Below are 22959 nucleotides of genomic sequence, written 5' to 3' on the forward strand. Positions count from 1 at the left end.
TCATTTCATAGAGGCCAGGGAGGAAGGCAGAGGGGACTACACTGGGATATCTTGTTTTCCTCTTTCCAAGTAGCTGGGATTCTTATGTAATTCTATTCATCTCCACACAAGCTACACTGGACATCGGCAGCCTGCTCTTCTATAGCAGAGGAACTAGTTACTTATAGAGCTTCATTGCCTGTGAAATTAGGGGGCATCAAGGCACAAACCAAGATATCATTATCACTAGAGGAAACAAAAAACCATGCTTGGCACAATAACCTTAACCGGTAAGAGTTAACCAGTAATCTATATTTTATATGTGCTTTCATATATGCTTTCTGTTTGTGGGTTTCTAGGTATTAGTGGATTATAATCCACCAGGAACCATAAAATGTTGTTAGTATGGCAAAACGGGGTGGCACTCCAAAGTTCTGTTTAACTGTAACTTACAGGCTTGCGGTGCTGGTTCCATAGTGTAATGAAATAGAAATATTGGTCCAAGTGGGTCTTTCAGTAGCTGGTTTTGGCATTACTTAGTAGTCACTTTCCATTCATGTTAAGTTAACTGTAACCCTGTAATTATAACTGCAGCTTCCACCTTCCTCAGCCATAGATCCATACCAGGCATACAGTACATTAACCAACATCACTTTGGAAGTAAAAGATAAAAAAATATTGATTTTGCCTCTAGGTTTGCGAATTTTAGACTGGTCATTGGATGCATTTTTTACACACGTGTGTCTACATTTATAGGGTTAGATAACATTTCTGGTCAAAACTCCAGCTAAATGCAATTATGTAAAACGTGTAGAATCTGCACAGCGTATTTAATTGATTCTCCTAACTGTAATTGCATTCTGTGGAATCCACATTTAAATAAAATGGATCAGAACTGAAGTTTTCATGGGAGGGGTAGGAAGCTAGTTTTTCCTCCTATAGGGTCATAAAATCTATTGTTTTATCTAAAGATTTAAAAAACAAATGTGTGGTCTGTTGCAAACGCGTGAAAAGAAATAAGCATGTAAACGTTTTATACTTTTATATATATATATTATATAAAAGAAGCCTGCACATGGCTAGTATTGCAAGATTTTAGATTTTGCTTGAAAGTGCCTGAAAACCCATTTACATTTTCTGATCTACGGTGTGTTGCTGGCTCCATCTGTTGGACACAGAGAACTTATCTTTTCTGTTCCTGAATTGTGTATATTTTATTACTTCCTGCTGATGTTGAGAGATTGTTGTTCATACATTATTATTATTTTTTAGAATTCTTTTCCTTAGTAAGATAACATTTTGGTAAGTAAGTAAATTCTGTGCAAACCTACTGGCGTTATATGTTGGATAGTGTACCCCCTACTGCATAAGTTAAAGGGATACTGTCATGGGAAAAAAAAATTTTTTCAAAATGAATCAGTTAATAGTGCTGCTCCAGCAGAATTCTGCACTGAATCCATTTCTCAAAAGAGCAAACAGATTTTTTTATATTCAATTTTGAAAATCTGACATGGGGCTAGACATTTTGTCAATTTCCCAGCTGCCCCATGTCATGTGACTTGTGCTCTGATAAACTTCAATCACTCTTTACTGCTGTACTGCAAGTTGGAGTGATTATCACCCCCTCCCTTTTCCCCCCAGCAGCCAAACAAAAGAACAATGGGAAGGTAACCAGATAACAGCTGCCTAACACAAGATAACAGCTGCCTGGTAGATCTAAGAACAGCACTCAATAGTAAAATCCCATGTCCCACTGAGACTCCTTCAGTTACATTGAGAAGGAGAAACAGCAGCCTGCCAAAAAGCATTACTCTCCTGAAGTGCAGGCACAAGTCACATGACATGGGGCAGCTGGGAAATTGACAAAATGTCTAGCCCCGTGTCAGATTTCAAAATTGAATATAAAAAAATCTGTTTGCTCTTTTGAGAAATGGATTTCAGTGCAGAATTCTGCTGGAGCAGCACTATTAACTGATTCATTTTGAAAAAAAAATTTTTTCCCATGACAGTATCCCTTTAAGGATATTAGGCATCACCAAGGAGATATGTGATCATGTAAAGGAATGAGGATGTTGTCCAGTTGATTTATGCAGGCCATGGGACTCTTGGTTATTTCTTGGTTATTTCATGACTTTTGGTCAGGGAACTCGGAGTTGACATTTTTACATTGGCAATGTCCAGTTTGTAGCTACAGTTGAATTGTTAATTCCAATATCCTGGCTGCTGGGATCTGTATTTTGGAATTTATTCATTTTAAAGGGGATTTAATCTAAACAACATTTTACATTTTTTTCATTAAGAAAATGTCATTCAAAGCAACTTTCCAATATACATTAATTAAGGATTTGCAGGGTTATTTGTAAATATAACTGTTACTGAATATATCTCTGTCCCTTCCTGTTCTTTTCAGTGGGGGTTCTTACTTTTGAAAGCTTGTAGCCAGAGCTGTGACGGAGCATGCTAGACTGAGATGCTAAGACAGAGCCAGCAGTGCAGAAAGGGACAGACAGACACTGCTTCCAGCTGCAATTCCATTTACAAATAACTATTGTATATTTTAATGGCTTTATATTGGAGAGGTGCTTAAAATTATATTTTGTTTCGATTTGCTGTGAAATGCTGTATCTTAATTACAAAAGGAACAGCTACAGCTGTATTTTATAGCACTATGTTGTCACATTTCCCACTGTTACTGAGAAGAAAATACCCTTGTTTACATCCAGTTGTGGTGTCCTTTCTCAGCTTTAGCATGACAAAACTGAAACCATCCAGCTGATAAAGCACTTTTTAATTAAAAAATCAATATATCTTAACCACATTCATATGTTCTAGGGGTGAATTTTGACAGTTTTTGTGGACACATTGTAATTATTTGTCAAATTGGAACAATTGCCACAAAGTAAGACTGGTTTCCATAGGCTTGTTTGAAGTGAATTAGTGTGAAAGTGTTAGGGGGAAGCAATCTATTCCTTTTGCCTGGAAAGGGGCGGGTATCTTAATGTAAATCTACAGCTGGATGTAGTTACACTGAATATGAAAGGGGTCCTCCACCCAGAACTGTTTTTTTTTATAATTATTTGCACTGTGGAAGGAAATGTTATCCTAAACAACGTTCCGATATAAAAAATATAATGTTCAAGGGTTTTACAGTTGCTATTAAGAGTAATGTCTCTCTGGCTGTTTATATTCTCTGTACTCCTTGCAAGGAATCTTAAAACAATGTTGCAAGCCAGCTGATTAACAGACCTGGAGTTGATCTGACTCCTTTTACATTGTTTTAAGAGTCAGACACAGGGATGAAGAAAGGGATAAACAAACACTGCTTTCAGCTTTTAAGGGCTAGTCCACACGGGGAGATAGCCCTGCGTTTGCGGTCGCGGCGTCAAAGCGCCGCGCCAGGCGAGGCATTTTCAGGCGACTGTTGAAAAGCGCATCGCCTCGTGTGGTTAGCACAGGCGTTTTTACATAGGCGCCCATACAAAACTGTCGCCTGCGCCGGTCGCGGCGACTGGCGCGGCGCTTTGTCGCCGCGACCGCAAACGCAAGGCTATCTCCCCGTGTGGAATAGCCCTAACAATGCAGAATAAAAACAGGCAGCCAGAAAAACTTGGCCCCAGGGAATACCTTTTGAGTTCTTTATACTTACCTTGGTCTTTAAAGAAAGATCTCATACAAATGTTTGTTTCTTTAGAATGGTTATAGTAAGCATTTTCATGGAACGGGCGTGTCCGGGGCAGGCTGAAAGTTGTAACTGTGCTCATGTAGAACTGGGTTTAAGGGCTTTAAGGCAGATTCTTGTAATATACTGTATTACACTACATTTTCATTGAAATCGGTTCAACTGGAGCAAATTCATGGTTCTGTGTCTTAGAGTAATATTCTACTGGCACATTGATGTCATGCCATCTGCCCAACTGACTGGTTAGTGATATGCAGAAGGCAAACAGCTAGATGCTTGTTGCAACTCAATGTGAGCTGCGACTTGAGCAGATGGTTTTCCAACTGCTCCATTAACTTCCTACTGTAGTAAGGATCCTATAGCACATGTGTAATATTTTGTCGGTAGCTGCATGGCTGCCTTCATTTCGACAGTGGAAGTCTCCTAGCAGTGCAACAGCTGTGGTTGACTTGTTAATGGCTTTACAGTGCTACTTATTTTAGTGGTCCTTATGGGAAAGCGAGAGGGACAACATGCTAAAATCATTTGAGCCATGTGGTGGAATGAAAACTAACTCTGCTAGTTCCAGTATTGGCAGCAAGACTGATGGGTCCCTTGAGCATACAGTTGTGATGAATGTACACTTATAGCAGTCCATAAGCAAATATATATGTACATATATATATATGGTATACATAAATACAGGTATGGGATTCATTATCCAAAAACCCCTTTGAATTACAGAATGTCCATCTCCTATTTTATCCAAATAATCCATGATTCCATTTTTCGCTGTAGTTATAAAACAATACCTTGTACTTGATCACAACTAAGACATGTAATTAATCCTATTGGAAGCAAAATCAGCCTATTGGTTTTATTTAATGTTTAAATGATTTTCTAGTAGACTTAAGGTATGAAGATCCAAATTACGTAAAACTCCAGGTCCCGAGCATTCTGGATAACAGGTTCCATGCCTGTACTGAATATATATATATATATATATATATATATATATATATATACTGTATATATACAGTATATATACCCAAAACCTATATTCCTAATTATTAATGTAAACATAAATACAAAATGGATCTACATGACCTCTTGGCATTATGGCATATATCTTGAACAGCACTGCAAATGCTAAATTCAATCCAGATTGTGATGAAACAGTTGTCATGTTTTGCTCTTTTTACAGTTGACATTTATAGTCACAATCCCCCTTTCCTTTCCCTCACTGCTGAGCTACAAATGATTGCCATTATGTAAGCCATTAAGAACACATTCTTTCCAGTACTTTTCCCCCCTCACATTTCCTCAAGCTCAACAACTTTCTGTCATACTACACATTTCATTCTGATAAGTGACCAGCTGTCTTGCAGAAGTTTAACTAGAAGTTACTAAACCCCCTACCAACGGGCCCCCAACAAAGTAATTCCTCTGGTGGGGGGACAGCGTAATCCATCTTATCTGTTCAGCTCCATAGGCAGTTTTTTGTGTTCACGTCACAGTCCATCGTGCTATAAGATAGAGAATCAACATCTGTTCTAACTGGCTTATCTTTATTTTTTTCTTTTCAATAATTTTTATTTGCATTTTCAACATATCTATAGGATAGGCAACAATAATAACATTATGTTGCTACTTATCTGATGTCTATATAGAAAGGAAAGGGGGAAGGTAGAAGAAGGTGTGGCCCGTATTTAGCCAGATTGTGGGGCCAGTAGTGGGGAAGGTATAACCAATAGGGTTCAGTTAACAAATCACCAAGTAATAGTGGTTATTATTACGATGTTTTTAGTCTGACTATTCCTGAGAGGTCCCTTTATCTTAAGTAACCAAAGTGTTATTGGCTGGTGGCTATAGGGGGGCAGGGCCAGTTGTCTAAGAGTCTTTAGGCAAGCCAAAGCAAATTGTAAGTGGGGTCAAAGTAGTAGGATCATTAGCACTGGTCATTCCGATTTTTGTACCTAAATTGGGTCTAAAGCGAGAGTGCAGAAAAGGTCCCTGCTGTTGGCAATAAATATATTTCTCTGTAATAATAAAACAGTACCTTGTACTTGATCCCAACTAAGATATAATTGATCCTTATTGATGGAAAACATTCCTATTGGGTTTATTACATGTTTAAATTATTTTTAGGTATGAAGATCCAAATTACAGAAAGATCCATTATCCAGAAAACTCCAGGTCCTGAGCATGCTGGATAACAGGTCCCATACCTATACTAGACTATTCTTATTATTAATTATATTGGATCAAATAGAATCCAAAAGGCAACAAATTTCGCTTAACAACTGAGTTTTGATTTATCTTGAAACAATTTACTTACAATCAGACTGTCCAGGTGATGCCTGACTATAAAGCTATATACACATACTGCAAAAGGAAATCACTTTTAAAAATTATTTAATTTAAATGGAGTCTATGGAAAATGCCCTGTAATTGGGCGCTTTCTGGATTATGGGGTTCTGGATAACGTATCCCATACTAAAATTCCATAATTTTAATGAAATAGACAATATAACTTACTTTAAAGTAGAGTTAACATTCACTTTCTTGTATATGATCAATAAAGCATATTTGCAAAGGTTACTCAGGCAGCCATATCTAGCTACATTTATGTCTTATTTTCCAGCCCAAGGTTAGTACATAAGATGGGATAGGATGTTTGCTTTGATGCAGTGATCTTTGCCATAAACTCTTATGGAGCAAATGAATAGCACCCACTAGTGGCTGAAATATCCAGGAGAATAGTGGAATATGTGTTGTTTTTATGCAATAATTTTTTAAAGAAGTATAAAGCATCTCTCATAAATGGGAGTGTCTATTTATACTAATAAAGAATGATAGAAAACTGAGATATAACTTTAATGCTAAGATGCCTGATCCAAAATTCAAGCTTCATTAATATACCTGCATGGCTCCATACGGTTTCCACCAAAATTATTCATCTCATTGTGTTATTACATAAAGGCCATACACAGGTCTATTAAAGCTCCGGATGGGTTGCCCAACAGATATCTAGCTGTAAATTAGCAAGATATCTATCTGGCAGGTTTGAAAATCTCATCAAGCAAGGGGCTCACTGGTATGTTACAGGGTCCTTGTAGGCCTGCAGCATGATCTAATCATTGGCCAAATCGGTCTGATCGATAGGGCTACTGATTGGTTCATAGAGTGGGCCTACAGAGTTCCATTAGATGAGGGCTACATCATTGCACTGAAGGGTTTATAGCCCTAGCTGGGAGAATAAGTATCATCAGCTTTATTTTTATTTTTCCTTTTTCAGGTATTTTTTGGTGTTTTTCCACCCAAAAGGTTTTTGGAATAATGAAAAAATATGTAATTCTAAGCTACTTTCACATACACCTTTAAAAATGTTTATGGTTTTAGAGCATATTACAAACCCAATTGCTATTGAAAGCATTATCTGGCTGTTTACATTCTCTGCACTGTTGATACCGACTCATGAAACCTGGAGGAGAACTGACTTCTGCTACATTGTTTCAAGAGTCAGAGCCAGAAAACAGGAAGGAGTAAACAGATGCTGCTTTTAGCTGCAACCACATTCACAATAATCATTAAAAATATTTACTAATTGGACAGGTGTGGGACCTGTTATCCAGAATGCTCGGGACCTTGGGTTTTTCAGATAACAGATCTTTCTGTAATTTGGATCTTCATATCATCTTCTATATAATCATGTAAACATTAAATAAACCCAACAGGCTTGTTTTGCTTCCAATAAGGATTAATTATATCTATCTAATTATATATATTATTATAACAGAGAAAAAGGAAATCATTTTTAAAATGTGGATTAATTGGTAAAATGGAGTCTATAGGAGACAACCTTTTTGTAAATCTGAGCTTTCTGGATAGTGGATCCCATACCTGTATATGTATAATAGCTGCTTCTATTATTGTGCATTATTTTTTGGTTGAGGTCCTTTTTAAATTGATTGTAGTCAGACCAGTTGCCATTACTGGTAATTAGACTGAATGGGTTGGTACATAATAGCGCCAATCTAGTGACTTCCATTGAAACAATACACATTAGAAATATGCTATTCTACTTAAAGGAACAGCAACAGTTGTTTTAAAGTAATGAAAATATAACGCACTATTGTTTTGCACCGGTAAAACTGGTGTGTTTGCTTCAGAAACACTACTATAGTTTATATAAACAAGCTGCTGTGTAGCCATGGGGGCAGCCATTCAAAGCTGATAAAAGCGAAAAGGCACACGTTTCACAGCAGATAACAGGAAAACTCTGTTGTATACAATGGGAGTCTACAGAGGTCCTCTGTTATCTCCTGTGTATCCTGTGTTTAAATGGCTGCCCCCATGGCTACTTGGCAACTGGTAATATAAACTATAGTAGTCTTTAGGAAACAAACACACCAGTTTTATCAGTACAGGCAACAGTACATTATATTGTCATTCCTATGAAACACTTAAATTTTTTTGATGTTACTGTTACTTTAAATTCTCAGATTCTCAGGACTCTCAGTCTGATAATGCTAACAGTAATAGACTTGACCGTAATCAGCTTTAAAATTTGAGTCTGAACAAGCCCTAAACTGAATATACTGGAAATTCTCTGTGAAATCCTCAGAGACATCTAGCGGAAAGAACAAGGTTTGCTGATTATGTATTAAGATAAAGTGCTTCTCAGTGAAGCAGAACTGGATACATATGTGTACATTATATGTGTATGGGTACCTTATAATATACCAGCAGGCAGGATTCCTTTATTCTTTTGTGTTGGGAAAAAGGCATGGTAATTAATCTGAAAATATAGGATTCTGTATATTGTTCTTCTCAATAAACCAGTACCCTCTACTTAAAACAGAAAGACAATTATTGCATACTTTGCAAAATGCGGTCTGGAAGGGTCCTGGAGAGGGACGTTGGGTGTGTACACAGAATATCTGATGAATGTAGAATGTTGGGAATTCCTGGAACAAATCCAAGGCAACTCTATGAATCCCACGAGAGAGTTGTCAACCAGCTCCAGATGTCAGGAGAGATGACTTGAAGCACATGGAGAGCTCTAGAGTTAACTGTTATCCCCCAAAGCCTCTTTCCTTTTTTTTTATTTTAATGTCCAAGTAAATTACTTTTAATACACAAGTTTTATTACTTGGCAGGTTTAGCAGCTAAATGACATATTTTTAAACATCACCCATAAACCCCATGAAGATTTGCTCTTTTCGTTTTGTAAATGCTGTTGCCAGAAACAAACAATCCCAATGAGAACCTTATGTATAATGAATGAGGAAACCTGATAAGCCCAATATGTCATCTATCGGCTTCCCCCTCCTCATGTAAGATGTGCAGTACCATATGTGCAAGCTTTAAAGAGAGTGTATTAGAAAAGAGATTAGCGCTGCTGTGACCTTCTCAGTAATTGAAGCTTTTGCAAAACAAAATGGCTTTTACTCATTCTCAGCATTTGGCCAGTGTTTTCCCTAGGTCAGATGTAGTTAGGCTGCTTTTGCTGAGGCCACATTTTCTGTGCCAAAATTTGTTTAGGCTGCTCTTGGTTACAGATAAAACACAGTCAGCCTGCTGCAGTTTGTTTGAGAATGCAATCAGCAGAAAACCCCTAAATCATACCTTGGTAAGCATTCATACAAGACATTATTATCTTTTGTATCAGTTACTGGTCGCTATGTATGTAATTCTGTATAGTTCTTTGTATAAACCCATTTATCGTACAGCGCTGCGAAATATGTTGGTGCTCCAAAAATTATAATTTAATTAAGCAACTGAGGCTGTATACTGAATTATGGGTATGGGATCCGTTATCCGGAAACCCGTTATCCAGAATGTTCCGAATTACAGGAAAGGCTGTCTCCCATAGACCTCATTTTATCTAAATGATCCAAATTTTTAAAAATTATTTCCTTTTTTCTCTATAATAATAAAACAGTCCCTTGTAGGTGATATAATTAATCATTATTGGAAGTAAAACCAGCCTATTGGATTTATTTAATGTTTACATGATATTCTAGTAGACTTAAGGTATGAAGATCCAAATTACGGAAAGATTCCTTATCCGGAAAACCCCAGGTTCTGGATAACCTCTTCTTACCAAGCCAAAGGAACAGTTGCTTTAGGTTGGGGATGCTGCCTAGGGCAGTGGCCAATGGGGAACATTGTTGCCCGCAATTATTTATGCACGATAAATCTCCCCTGAAAATGCGTCTCCACTGGAAATAAATGAAATTGTTATTGAAAACCAACATATCAAGAAGTAGCCTCCAGAGTCAACTTTGAGTGACTTCAGAAGAACAAAGCGTTGCATTGGTTTTACTGCAGGTAATTTCAATTATTTCAAATGGAGACGCATTTTTGCAAGATTTATCACCCGCAGTCATGCATTTATATCAAGGGTGACAAATCTTCCTGTCGGCCACTGCCCTAGAATGTGTTCTTGCAGGATAATTCTGTAGAACGGAAGTGAAGATGATGCCCACATCACTGACTTATTTACACAGCACAGTGTGCCGGGCAAGTAATGGGCAGCTAACCACTACTTTTTTTTTAGCAAAGCATATACTGTACCTTACTGATGAAATTGGCAGCCATGTTGTAAAGTAGCTTCATGGGTAACCTTGTTGATCTGCTTGTTGATACCAGTGTCCACAAAATCCTAACAAAAGTAATTCTCTCAGGGTATATTAATATTTATTTTTCACTAATCATTAATTTCATTACATTTCTAAAAAGATATCACACTGACATGGAGCAAACATTTTTCAACAAGATTTGCCCTCCCTAGTAACTTGGGGTAAATCATTTGAACCTTTATTGCAGTCCTTTGTTTAAACGGAAGCAATCTCCTTAATCAAAAAAATAATACCTTGGATACAAACAATTTCCTTTCACGTGTGGGAAATCTCCTCTCCTGCAGGCTATGATACATGCTCCTTCCCAACCATTGGAATCGCCCCACGTAAAACACTTAACATGACAATCCTGGGTAAAATGCCTCAAAGCACCCAACAATACCTGTCCATTCATGTTCCTAAGAATTTCCTCATGTAAAACACATTACTTATGGTGATCCTGGTTAATTATCCATAAATGTAGATGGAGGAATTTTAACCCAGGATTGCCACATGTAATGTGTTTTACATGAGAAAATTCAAAGGACCATGAAGGGACAGGTATTGTTGGGTGCTTTGTCGCCCATGGGAGAAGACATTTTCTGGCAGGTGTGTGCGGACCCTTAGACTCAAGTATTGGCAGTGTACTTCAGTCAGATGAGAAGCATCCAAAACCACCTCTGCTCCTTTACTTTGACTGTATTGAGAACTTCCTGAAAGCTCCTATAGGTTCTCAGCCAGAAAATGGTGAAGTGTAATTTTGCAGTCCAAGAACTGCCAAGTTCATAATACAACATGATGTGGCAGGGGTGGTTTTGGGCCCTTCTGAATCTGTTTGTGTTCCAGTGAAGAATGAAACCCATTTGCTTAAACACAAGCTTTTAGTATGGCATAGACATTGATATACTGAGGCTTTTTCGAATTTTGTTTCTGGTATTAAAGTACCCGTAACACCAAAAAAATGAAAGTGTTTTAAAGTAATGAAAATATGATGTACTGTTGTGCTGTACTGGTACAACTGGTGTGTTTGCTTCAGAAATATTTTATATAAACAAGCTGATGTGTAGCCATGGGGACAGTCATTCAAAGCTGAAAAAGGCACAGGACACACAGCAGCTTACAGATAAACCCTGTAGTTTATAATAGGATCCTTCAGAATGTATCTGTTATCTACTGTGTATCCTGTTCTTCAATGGCTGCCCCTATGGCTACTTGGCAGCTTGTTTATGTGAACTCTAGTTTTATTTCTGAAGCAAATACACTGGTTTTACCAGTGCAGAACAACAGTACATTATATTGACATTCCTTTAAAATTCATTTTTGGTGTTACTGTTCCTATTTTGTGTAAGTTAGTAGTCATATTGATAAGAATTTGATTTTTGTCATTTTGTGCATTATAAAGAGGTTATAATGATTTAGATTATTTAATATGACTGCAACTAATTTATTAAATTGTCTGGAATTTCATACTGACCTAGAATTAGAAAGGGCAGAGATTCCTTTTAGTTGCCTGTTCTTTTACATAAAAAAGCCCCTTAAGCTAATTATACAAACAAAGCCACATTTTAGTGGTCAGTAACACACATATGTCTGACCGAATAGTTATATATCCATACAAACAAAATCACTTATGTTTGTATAATATAAGAATTATGAATATGTAAATACTAATGGTATTTTCTCATTTTAGTGGTAGAAGAAGTTTCAACACCAAATGAAGGGCCAGTGGAAAACATGGAGGTTATTCCCAGTGAAGCTACTCCAAAAACTGAAATAAAGGAACAGGGCCAGGATGAAGCTCCAGAAGCCACAAATGCAACTTCAGAATCACCAGAAGAATCACCAGAGCAAGCCAATGAAACCCAGTCCAATGAAGTTGGGTTTAAAAAAGTTTTCAAATTTGTGGGCTTCAAATTCACCGTGAAAAAGGATAAGGTTGAAAAATCTGAACCTGTACAGCTGTTAACTGTGAAACAGGAGAAAGTGGAAGTAAATGGAACAGAAAATCATGAAAAGCAAAATGATGTTAGTGATGAAAATGTGCTGGAAACAGAAGACACCAAAGAAGTAGAGAAACAATCAGAAACAGATCCAATAATTCAAACATCTAAGACTCAAGAAGAGGTATCTGGGGAAAAGCCAAAGAGTGAAGAAGAAACTAAATTAGAAGAAGAGCAGGTAAAGACACCAGAATCGCCAACCAACCCACTTGTTGCGGAAACATCTTCCCCGCTAAAGAAATTTTTTACACAGGGTTGGGCTGGCCTAAGAAAAAAAACAAGTTTCAGAAAGTCGAAGGAAGAGGATCATCAGGAAGTAGAAAAATATATCATAAGTGAAGAAAAGGAAAAATCTGATTCTCAACAAGTCAAAGAGGAAGATGGGGAGAACCAAATAATAGTAAATGGTGAGACTTTACCAAAGGAAGCAAATGAAATTGAAGAATCAAAGGCATGTATAGATAAGGAAACTCAGCCCAGTGCAAAAGAATTAGCAAAGCCAGAAGAATGCCCAACTGATCAACTGTCAGTTCTTAAAGAAGACATTAAACTAGAAAATGCAGACATATGTGAAGTACCTGTAACAGAAAGTATACAAACTTCTGCTGAAGCAGTTCATGTTTCTGTGCCAACTGAGGTCAGTGAACAGAAGAAAGAAGTTGACACTACAGAAGATAATGATGTAAACAAAGTAACAGTGGTCAGCACTTCTACTGCTACTTCAGAGGAAGTAAAGGAGCCACTTTCAGAAATGGCACCAGACACTGAAGTCATCTGTGACAAAGATAACAAGGACACAGATACTAAACTGGCCCAGACAGCTACACTCATAGAGAGCACAGAAGTTGAAATATGTCTGGAGCCTATAATGACAGAAACTGAACTGTTGTCCTCACAAGAAAAAGCTAAACTTCAAGGTAGCCCTTTACGAAAGCTTTTCAGTGGAAGTGGTTTAAGAAAACTCTCTGGGAAGAAGAATAAAGGAAAGAAAGAAGATGACACTAAAGCAGAGAATACTACAGAAGTACCGGTATCATCGGACATTCCTGAAAGTGATGGAGATAACACCTCACCCTCTTCTCCTGAGGATTCAGCAGAGACCTCACCCACAGAAAAAGGGGCAGAAGATGCTACCCAGGCAGTAGAAACAGAAGGTGATGGGGCCACATCTGATGGGGAGAGAAAAAGAGAGGGTATTACACCATGGGCATCATTTAAAAAACTAGTCACTCCTAAAAAGCGGCCAAAAAGACCTTCAGAAAGTGATAAAGAAGAAGAAGTTGAAAAGATTAAGACCTCTACTATGTCCTCTACTGATAGTGCTGGTTCAGTTGAGAATCAAGAAGAAGCCAAAGAAAATGGCGAAGAACAAAAACTTGAAAAGAGTACAGAAGAAAATAAGAAAAAAGTTGACAACTCAGTGTCATGGGAAGCATTAATTTGTGTTGGCTCTGCTAAGAAAAGAGCAAGAAAGACATCTGATTCAGATGATGAAACACAAAAAAACATTGACGAGAATAAAAAAATAGAGGAAGAAGTTGATAAAAGTAAAGAGCATGAATCAGAAGATCCTATTGTTAGCTCACAAGAAAAGGAACAAGTAAATGATATCCCCTCACCTGACCAATCAACAAGCCCTACTGAAGGAGATGGGGGATCAACTTGGCAGTCCTTTAAAAGACTGGTTATTCCAAGGAGAAAATCAAGAACAAGGGCAGAGGAGAAAACTGAAGAAACAACTGCAGTGTCCAATACTGAGCAGCCAACTTCAGATGGAGAAACTGGAAAGGAAGAAGGATGGGTGTCATTTAAAAAATTAATTCCTGGGCGTAAAAAGAAAAAGTCAGATGGCAAACAGGAACCAGCTACAATAAGTGATACTGGAAAATCAACAGAAGGATGTGAGGCAATGGAAGATGATGCTGATGTACCGGCAGTAGTTCCACTGTCTGAGTTTGATGCAGCTGAGCAGGAAAAGCGGGAAGCTCAGCAGAAGGAAGACACTTTGAATGATGTCTCAAAAGATGAAGTGAAAACACCAGAGGTTAACTCAGAAGGCCTTATTCATGCAATTACTGTAACTGTTGTTGAGGGAGAGAGAGCTGTTACCAGTCTGGAAGACAGGGCTCCCTCTTGGATAAGTGCAAATGTTACAGAAACTGTTGAGCAAGCAAATGAACTTACAGAGCCTAATACCAAAGAAAGAATAAAGTCTGAAATTACAGTAGAAGAAGCTTTTATTTTTGGTGAAGTTTCACAGATGGTAGGATCAGGAAACACTATAATTAATGAGGTGGAGTTAACTTCAGAAGCTCTAACTGCTCTCGAAGAAGCAATTGAATATTCATGTGCAGAAGAGACAACTGAAATGATATCTGCTGCTTCACAGTTAGACGACTCCTTTACACCCACTGAAGAAGTTACTCCCATTCCAGAGGAAGATGAAGGTAGCCAGAGTTTGGATATGCCAGAAAAGCAAATGGATCCAGTCCTTGATGAAGCCACAGAATTGACAGAACAGTCTATTCTATCTTTGGATAAAATACAGCTTAATGAAAGCATAAGCACTTCTGCTGAAGAGCATGATACAAAAGTTGATAAAATAGAAGAAGCAAATATCTGTATTTCCTCTAAGCAGGATGAAGAAAGCACCATTTTTTCAGATGAGCAGATTGAAGAATGCACCCCCGTGTTAGCAGAGAGGCATGATCCATCAGAACTTAAATCTGTCGTAGAAAGTAATGGAGCTGACCCAGTTTCTGTTGTGGAGCACATTATTGAAGATGCTGTTATTGAGCTAGTTAAGGAAAGATATTTGTCTTCAGATCAGGCTGATATATATGCCCAAGTAGACACAAAGGAACATCCTACAGATGCTGTTTTGCTTGAAGTGAACAGAGAAGAAACAAGTGTTGGTTCAGTAGAAGTACAAGATAGTGAAACTATCCTTATTTTAGATGAAAGCCAAGCTGATAAAATAGTTGATACTGCACAGAAACAGTCTGAAAGTATTCTTGTTTTGTCTGAAGAGAAGGTTGAAGAATGTGCTATAATGTCAGAAGATCACAAGACTGCCTCAGTTCATCCAAAATGCCAATTCGAAGAAGTCACATCTGTTTCAACAGAAGATGATGCTCTCCCTGTAAAAGAGCAGGTCTTAGACAACTCAATTTCTGCTGTGAAGCTTGTAGATGTTGCAGCTGAGCAGACTGTTGAAAAAAGTATTCCAACTTTGGAACAGCTAAAAGAATTGAGCGAAGAGCAATCTAGTTCTATTAGTGTCTCTACTGTTCATGAAGAGCAAGTTAAAGAAGCTGCTCTCATATCAGATGAGCAAGAAACCATAGAACATCCACATGCTTCAGAGGACATAGAAACTAAAGAAGGTGCAGCTGAGGAGCAGGTTGAAGAAAAGTCACTCATCTATGAGGAAGTTACAGAAAGTGCCCAGGTTGAAGAATGTTCTCTGGTTTTTGCAGAGACACAGACGAAAGAAAGTGTCTCTATTTTGGAAGAGGAGCTGGCTAGAAAAAGTGACCCAGTGAAGCCACTGGAGCAGTCAGGTATCACCCTTGCTACTGTGGAAGACACCACAGAAAGTGCTATTTTTGCTGATAAGGAGGAGACTGCAAAAAGTGTCAAAATTGGTACATCTGCAAAGGCTGCTCTTAATGCTCTATTTGAGAATGACAAGCATTCTTTAGAGGACGTATCCAGTGAAGTTGAAAAGCAAGTTTCGGAATGTTCAGCAGTTATCTTTGATGAACAGGCTGTAGAAGCTGCACAGTCCACAGAGAAAGAACAAGTTGCAAAAAGTCCCACACCTGTTGCAACAGCATTAACTGAAGAAATTGCTTCTTTAGTTGAAGAGGCTGTGAAGGAAGAAAAAAATGCAGAATATCCACACAGTGAGACACAGATTTCAGAGATTCCCTCAAGTCTGCCTATAGATCAGACCAAGGAAGTTACCACTCCAGCTGAGAAATATGATACAGAAATCATACTTGATGAAACTGAAAAGCAGGCTATGGAAAGTGTTTCTGTCTTATCTGGAGAACAGGAAGTAGAAAATTTTAACACTATTGTCGAAGAGGAAGTTTCAAAAAGTGCCTTTATTGCAGGTGTGGAGCAAACTGCAGAAAGTTGGACAACTGCAAGTGAGGAGCAAACTAGAGAATGTACCACCACTGCAGATGATGTGCAGGCTGTAGAATGCAATGCCATAACTGTTGATGAACCAAGTGAAGAAAAGCCTTCTGCTACATCTCTGGAGCATTCTGCTGAAACTGTCTCTGTCTCTTTAGAATGTCCAATCACTGCAAAAGAGGTACAAGCAGAGATTGCCATCCTAGTTGCTGATGAACAGGTTGCAGAAGGAGTCCTCATTGCTGTTGAGGAGCATACTACAGAAAGTGTTGGGAATGTTGCTGGGGAGAAGACTGAAGAAAGTGATATGACTTTGCCAAAGGAATCTGAAGAAATTGTTGCATTTGAGGATTATGATGCAGAAAGTGCACCCAGTTTGGCTGAGGATCAGGCTGGAGAAAGTGCCCTCACAACTGCTGAGGAACAAGCTGAAAGTGTCTGTGCAGCACTGGGGCAGGAAAATGAAACTGCCATCTCTGATTCTGAGGTACAGATTGCAGCTGCAGTAGCCGAGGAACAGGCTACAGCGCGTGTCACCCTTTCAGATGATGAGCAAAGTGCAGAAGGTGTCACCCCTGCTGCAGAACTGCAGATTGCAACAGGTATCACCCTTGCTACTGTGAAAGACACCACAGAAAGTGCTATTTTTGCTGATGAGGAGGAGACTGCAAAAAGTGTCATCAGTGTAGCTGAGGAAAGTATCTCTACTGCAGTTGAGGAAAGTTCCACTGTGGCTATAGAACAAGCTTCTGAAAGTGTATCAGCTGTTGCTGTGGAGCATATTAAGGATATTATTATTACTGCTGATGCTGAAGAGCAGATTGAAGAAAATGCAAGTGCTGGGGAGCAGTCTGCAGAAGTTACTGCCACTCTGGTTGAAGAAACAGCTACAGAAAATGCTTCTGCTGCATTACTGGAGGAGGCCACAGAAAGTGCCTCTATTGTTGATAGCGAACCAAATGTAGAAAATGCCATTAGTACTGATGAGGACCTGGCTACAGACATTGCCACACCAGCTATTGAGGTGCAAGTTTCACAAGATGTTATTACTGGTTCTGAGGAGCAAACGGAACAAAGTGCTGTCTCTTTTACTGAGGCACTGACTGCAGAAAGTGTTACAACTTTAGCTGAGGAAACATCTACAGAATCTACTGCTGCTCCAATTGAGGAGCAGGCTGACACAAGTCTAACTGGTGTTGTCGATAAGCAAGCTGAAGATAATGCCACTACTCATACAGAAGAGCAGGTAGTAGAAATCACTGCCAATATAACTAAGGAATTATCTGGAGAAAGTACCCTTACTGAAGTTGAAGTACAGGTTATAGAAAGTGCCTCTGTTAAAACTGAAGAGCAGTCTTCAGATGTGGAGCAAAGAGTGGAAAATGACTCAGCGCCTGCACCTGAAAATGATGTCTATACTGCACCTGTTGTAACTGAGAAAGTAGCAACTGTCTTAGCTGAAGAAAATACAGATGAAAGTAACAACGTGTTGACTTTTAATGCTGATGTGGATGCCCCATGTTCAGTAGATCTGAATGATGTAGATCAGCAAGAGAAAAATTTTGCTATGACTGTGGAAAAGACCCCGGAAGAAATGGTTGATGGAATAGATCTTCTAGCAAACGAAGTCCCCCAAATTGTTAATGAAACCATCCCTGTGGTTGCAGAGGAGCAAAGCATGGAAAAGGTGCCGGTAAACATATCAGAGGAATTAACCCTAGACTCTGTTGTTTTGGGAGGGAACCTTGAATCTACTGCACTTCAAGTGCCAGAGGAGGAAGTGTCCGTGTGCAAACAAGAGACTGTGCCAGAACCAACCATCTATTCAATGCCTGTTGAAGAACAATCTGCTACTCTTCCTGAGGACACTGTGACCGAGGTCACAAATATTCCCGAGTTTGAAAGTTCTGAGGCTATCAAAGCATGTGAGACAGTTACTACTGCAGCTGTACAAGAGCAGATCTTAGCAGAGACTGTTATGTCTATTGAGACATCAGCAGATACCACAGAAGCTTGTGAAACAGCAAATGATGCAGATAACCTTAATGAGACCTCTGGGGCTCTACATACAGTTGTTACAGTTGTACAGTCTGTATCTCAAAAAGCAGCAGCTATTGTTGATGCAGCAATTGAAGCAGCCGCAAGCAGTTTAGTTGTAGAGGCTGCTGCCAATGAAAATACTTTAGAGGAAAATATACCAGAAAATGGTGTTTTCGTTCATGAAGCCGTCTCTGTTTGCACACAAACAAATGCTAATGAAGACAACCTTTTCCAAACCACCATTATCAGTACTGTCTCAGTACAAACGATTACTGAAACATCAGTGGAAAAGACTGAAGAAATTGTTCAGGAGATTCACACTGGGGATAGTGTAGAACACAAGCATAGCTTACTGGTTGATGAGACTGTACCTGTTTCTGCTCAGTTTACAGAAGAAGTAGTGAGGGCTGAGAAGAGCCAGGATATGCAGGAAACATCTGAACCCGTTACTGTAGCCATTTCTACTGGATTACATGATGGCTGTGTCTTGCAAGAAGAGGATAAAGAAACTACACCTGTACACGTGCATGAGAAATCCTTAAAACCTGCAGACAGTGAGTGTACAGAGCAAGTGACTGTGCAGATTACGCATACAGAAAGTGAATCCAGCATGTCCATCAACAAACCAGTAGAAGAAGAAATTGTCTCTCAGGACCATGCAGAGTTGAATACACAAGCAGACTCACAAACTGTGGAATCCTGAGACAAAAGGCAAGGTACTCACCTACTGTTTATTTCTCATGCTAAAGAAGTTTCAGAATGAAAAATATATCCCATGTTGTAAAATAAAAGGATATTAGAAGTGACCAAATAATTATGCAAACAAGTAAAGGCTATTATACAGGTCATGGATATCAATTTGACTTCTAATATCCTCATATTTTATGCAAGTTAGTAGATTGTTTATGATGTTTCACACGTTTCAATGGGTCAACTCATATTTAAATTCTGTTGATAGGAAATAATGTGCACCTATTGTAAAATATAAGGACTTTATAAGTTCTATGACCGTGTAAAAGTATAAGGCCATTTTTTTATTTTATGTAGCTCATGGAACTCCGAGGTGACTTCTAATATGCTTATATTTTCCAACAGGGAGTACATTTTTTTATGATAAACACATTTCAATGAGTCGTGAGACTAATTACATCACTAAGCACTGAACATAACTGATGACATCACTAACCACAGTTTATAAGGATATTATTTACAAGATATTGATAGCTCTTTTGTATTATAAGAATATATTTCTGGATCTGCATGCCTCTTGTTTACTAAAAAGATCTATTACAAACACCAAGGGGCACATATGATAGGCTGAAATGATAGCTCTCCATAGTTCACCAGAGCTTTATTCACTTGTATATAAATTTTAGGGGCATATTTATCAAGGATGAAATTGAATGAGCTCTTTGTGCTTATTATACTTTCATAAATATGCTCCATTAAATACTAGAGAACTCGGAGCTGAGAGTTTCTTTCTGGTTAACTAAAATGAACAAAAATGAACGTTTTTATTATTTATTTATTTTTAGCAACTATGCCCCAGACATTTTTGTAGATTACCTTCCTGTTCCTGACTCCATAGTTGCTTCCCTGAACCTAAACCTAGATTGCCCCCTGTATAAAGATAATCTAGATATCTAATTACATATTCAGCTACATGTATAAACAGGGTGTTTATAAATATAATGAACTTGTTTTTAATAACAACACAACCCAGTTTTGTTAATCAGGGCCAGATTTACATAGCGGGCGCCCCTAGGCCCACTGCCGTTTGTCGCCTCTGTCCCCTCCCCTTTATTAGTGCAAATTTTCATGGAGATTGTATCTCCTGTGCATCCCCAGTGTTTTTGAACCAATGTGGGTGTGGTTGGGCAGCATGCCGCCCCCTAAAATCCTGCCGCCCTAGGCCCGGGCCTAGGTGGCCTTCCCACAAATCCAGGCCTGTGTAGGATAGTTACATCACTTGAGAGAACTGTTGGTATGATGTAGAGAGTAATATTACGAGACAAATTGGAATTGGTTTTCTTTTTTTATTATTTCTGATTTTTGTGTTATTTAGTTTTGTATTTAGCAGCTCTCCACTTTGCAATTTCAAATTACCCTAACAACCATGCACTGATTTGAATAAGAAACTGGAATATGAATAGGAGAGTGTCTGAATAGAAAAATGAGGTATAGAACTAGTAATAACAATACATTTGTAGCCTTACAGAGCATTTGTTTTTTAGAATGGGTCAGTGATTGTCCTCGGGAATGTACAAAAAAGCATTGGGACGTGTCATAAAGATAGATTGGGGAAATAAAAAAAAAAATAATTTTTGCATCTTAAATGATAGAAAAACTATTTTTTTCTGGTGTATTCTTTGAAAATTGAAAAAGTTTTGTGAAATGAAACCAGCCCTTTAATATAAGGTTATAAAGTTATTAAGTATTCTGTCTTTCCAAGGCTGAGATTTAGTCATCAAAGGTTTGGGAACAAAGCAGGGAAAATTGTGTTTGCAAATCGCTTAGGTGCACAACACCATATAAGTCCTTTGCAGAAACTACCGAAGGCACACACAGAAAAACTTGATCTCCATCTGTAAATGCATTAAGGAAAAAATGTATACAGATGCTTTGCTAAACTATGTCATACAGTAAATAAATATATCTGTTTTCAGCTTTGTGTTGAAATATATTTAGAAGACTAAAGCAGTGCTTCACATGAAGACTGTAAAACATGTCATGATTTTTTTAAAGGACAATTAAGTATGTCATAGGCATAAAATACGGAAGAGCACTGGAGCCAGCAAAAAAAAAAAAATTCTGATATATTATGACTTTTAAAACTCAAAATTATTACTTTTAATCTCATAATTATGACTTTAAAAAGTCGAAATTATGACTTTTAATCTTATATTTATGATTTTTAATCTCATAATTATGACATATAATCTCATAATTATGACTTTAAAAAGTTGAAATTATGACTTTTAATCTCATAATTATGACTTGTCATATTTATGAGATTTAAAGTCATAATTTTGATTTTTTAAAGTCATAATTATGAGATTATATGTCATAATTATGAGATTAAAAATCATAATTTCTACTTTTTAAAGTCATAATAATATGAGATTAAAAGTCATAATTATGAGAATAAATCATAATTTCGACTTTTTAAAGTCATAATTATTATATTAAAAGTCATAATTATGAGATTAAAAGTCATAATTTTGAGTTTTAAAAGTCATAAATCATCAGAATTCTTTTTTTCCGCTGGCCCAAGTGCTCTTCCGTAACAGAGAATGATAACCCGAGGATGGAAAAAGTCTGAATCTGAAAATCTGGCATCTCAGACCTGCTGAGTTTGCATATAAGTCAATGGGAGAAGTCCCGAAGATATCTTGATCTGCGCTAGGTTTCGTGCAATAATCTGTTGATTTCGTGAAAATTGAGAGTTTTCCTCCGGAAAAATCCCAAAAATTTGTATGATCCAAAATTTTCACAAATTTTTCGTGTTTTTTCCCGCACAGGAATTTTTCGGGAAAATGTATTGATTAATAAGGGGGGAAACCCATGCGGATTTGGTCTGAGTAGTTTTCATCAAATAATGAGATAAATTCGGACTTTGATAAATGGCCTCCCCCGTTCCTGTTATATATTTGATTATTGTTTATTGTTTAGAAATAAAATAGGAAGATATCACAATAAACTGTACTAGCAGTGAACTAACATTATTCTCTTTACTTTCCAGCTCTCAACACATCAAGTTACATTGAACCTGAAAGCTGCTTGTGTTGCCATTAACACAGAACATGTAACTAGATTAAGGCGTCTTCCAAAGATACTGGATTATAAGAACACCATCCATCTGACCTCCTCTTGGAATGGAATGTACATTGTTAGACAATCCTGAGGTGTCATCAGGAGCTTCAGACAGAACTGTCCTTTACTCCTAAATAAAATTCTCATTTGATGGCCAAAATGTAAGGAGCGATCAGAAGGATAATCAGTAGCCATTCAAGGCATTTCAGAAGTTTGTTGGGTGTCAAAAACCTGAAAGGGTCCAAATGATTAGTGCACCATTGTAAATGGGTGGATTATTCCATTATTATGAGACTTCCAAAACTGGAGTGGGGATAGATATGTATTTATGTGTATATCTCATTTTATTGTATATTTTCTTTTCAGTTATATATATATAAATATATTAAAGAGGAAGAAAACAGCAAGCAAACAGATAGTTAATGCTGTTAGCACAGTCTATAGGCATGACTTTTGTATTGTCCTTAGAACACCTCTGTTTATTATTATTTACTTTGTTTATTATTAGCACAAATAAAATACCATTGAACTTTATTTGCATAAAGAAAATGTTTGCTGTTTTTCTTCCTTCATTAACAACATTTCTGTAGAAGTTATTGTTTACTATGACATTTAAATTATTACCCACAATTACTATGAATAATACACCTATATTATGTGCACTATAAAGTTTATTAAGACACCTGCTTTTCTGTAA

The 22959-nt window shown here is 37.6% G+C and overlaps 1 protein-coding gene across 1 annotated transcript; it reads left to right on the forward strand.

Annotated features, from left to right (window-relative positions):
* Positions 1 to 22949, forward strand: akap12.L (A-kinase anchoring protein 12 L homeolog; the record flags this gene model as incomplete). Its single annotated transcript, NM_001088607.1, is given in 4 exon segments — positions 1 to 269; positions 11954 to 15420; positions 15424 to 19165; positions 22192 to 22949. Coding segments are annotated over 3 exon segments (7221 nt in total), but the record flags the coding sequence as incomplete, so codon positions are not given.
* Positions 22950 to 22959: the final 10 nt, after the last annotated feature.

The sequence above is a fragment of the Xenopus laevis genome, chromosome 5L, assembly GCF_017654675.1.
Source record: "Xenopus laevis strain J_2021 chromosome 5L, Xenopus_laevis_v10.1, whole genome shotgun sequence".
In the NCBI taxonomy this organism is placed as follows: domain Eukaryota; kingdom Metazoa; phylum Chordata; class Amphibia; order Anura; family Pipidae; genus Xenopus; species Xenopus laevis.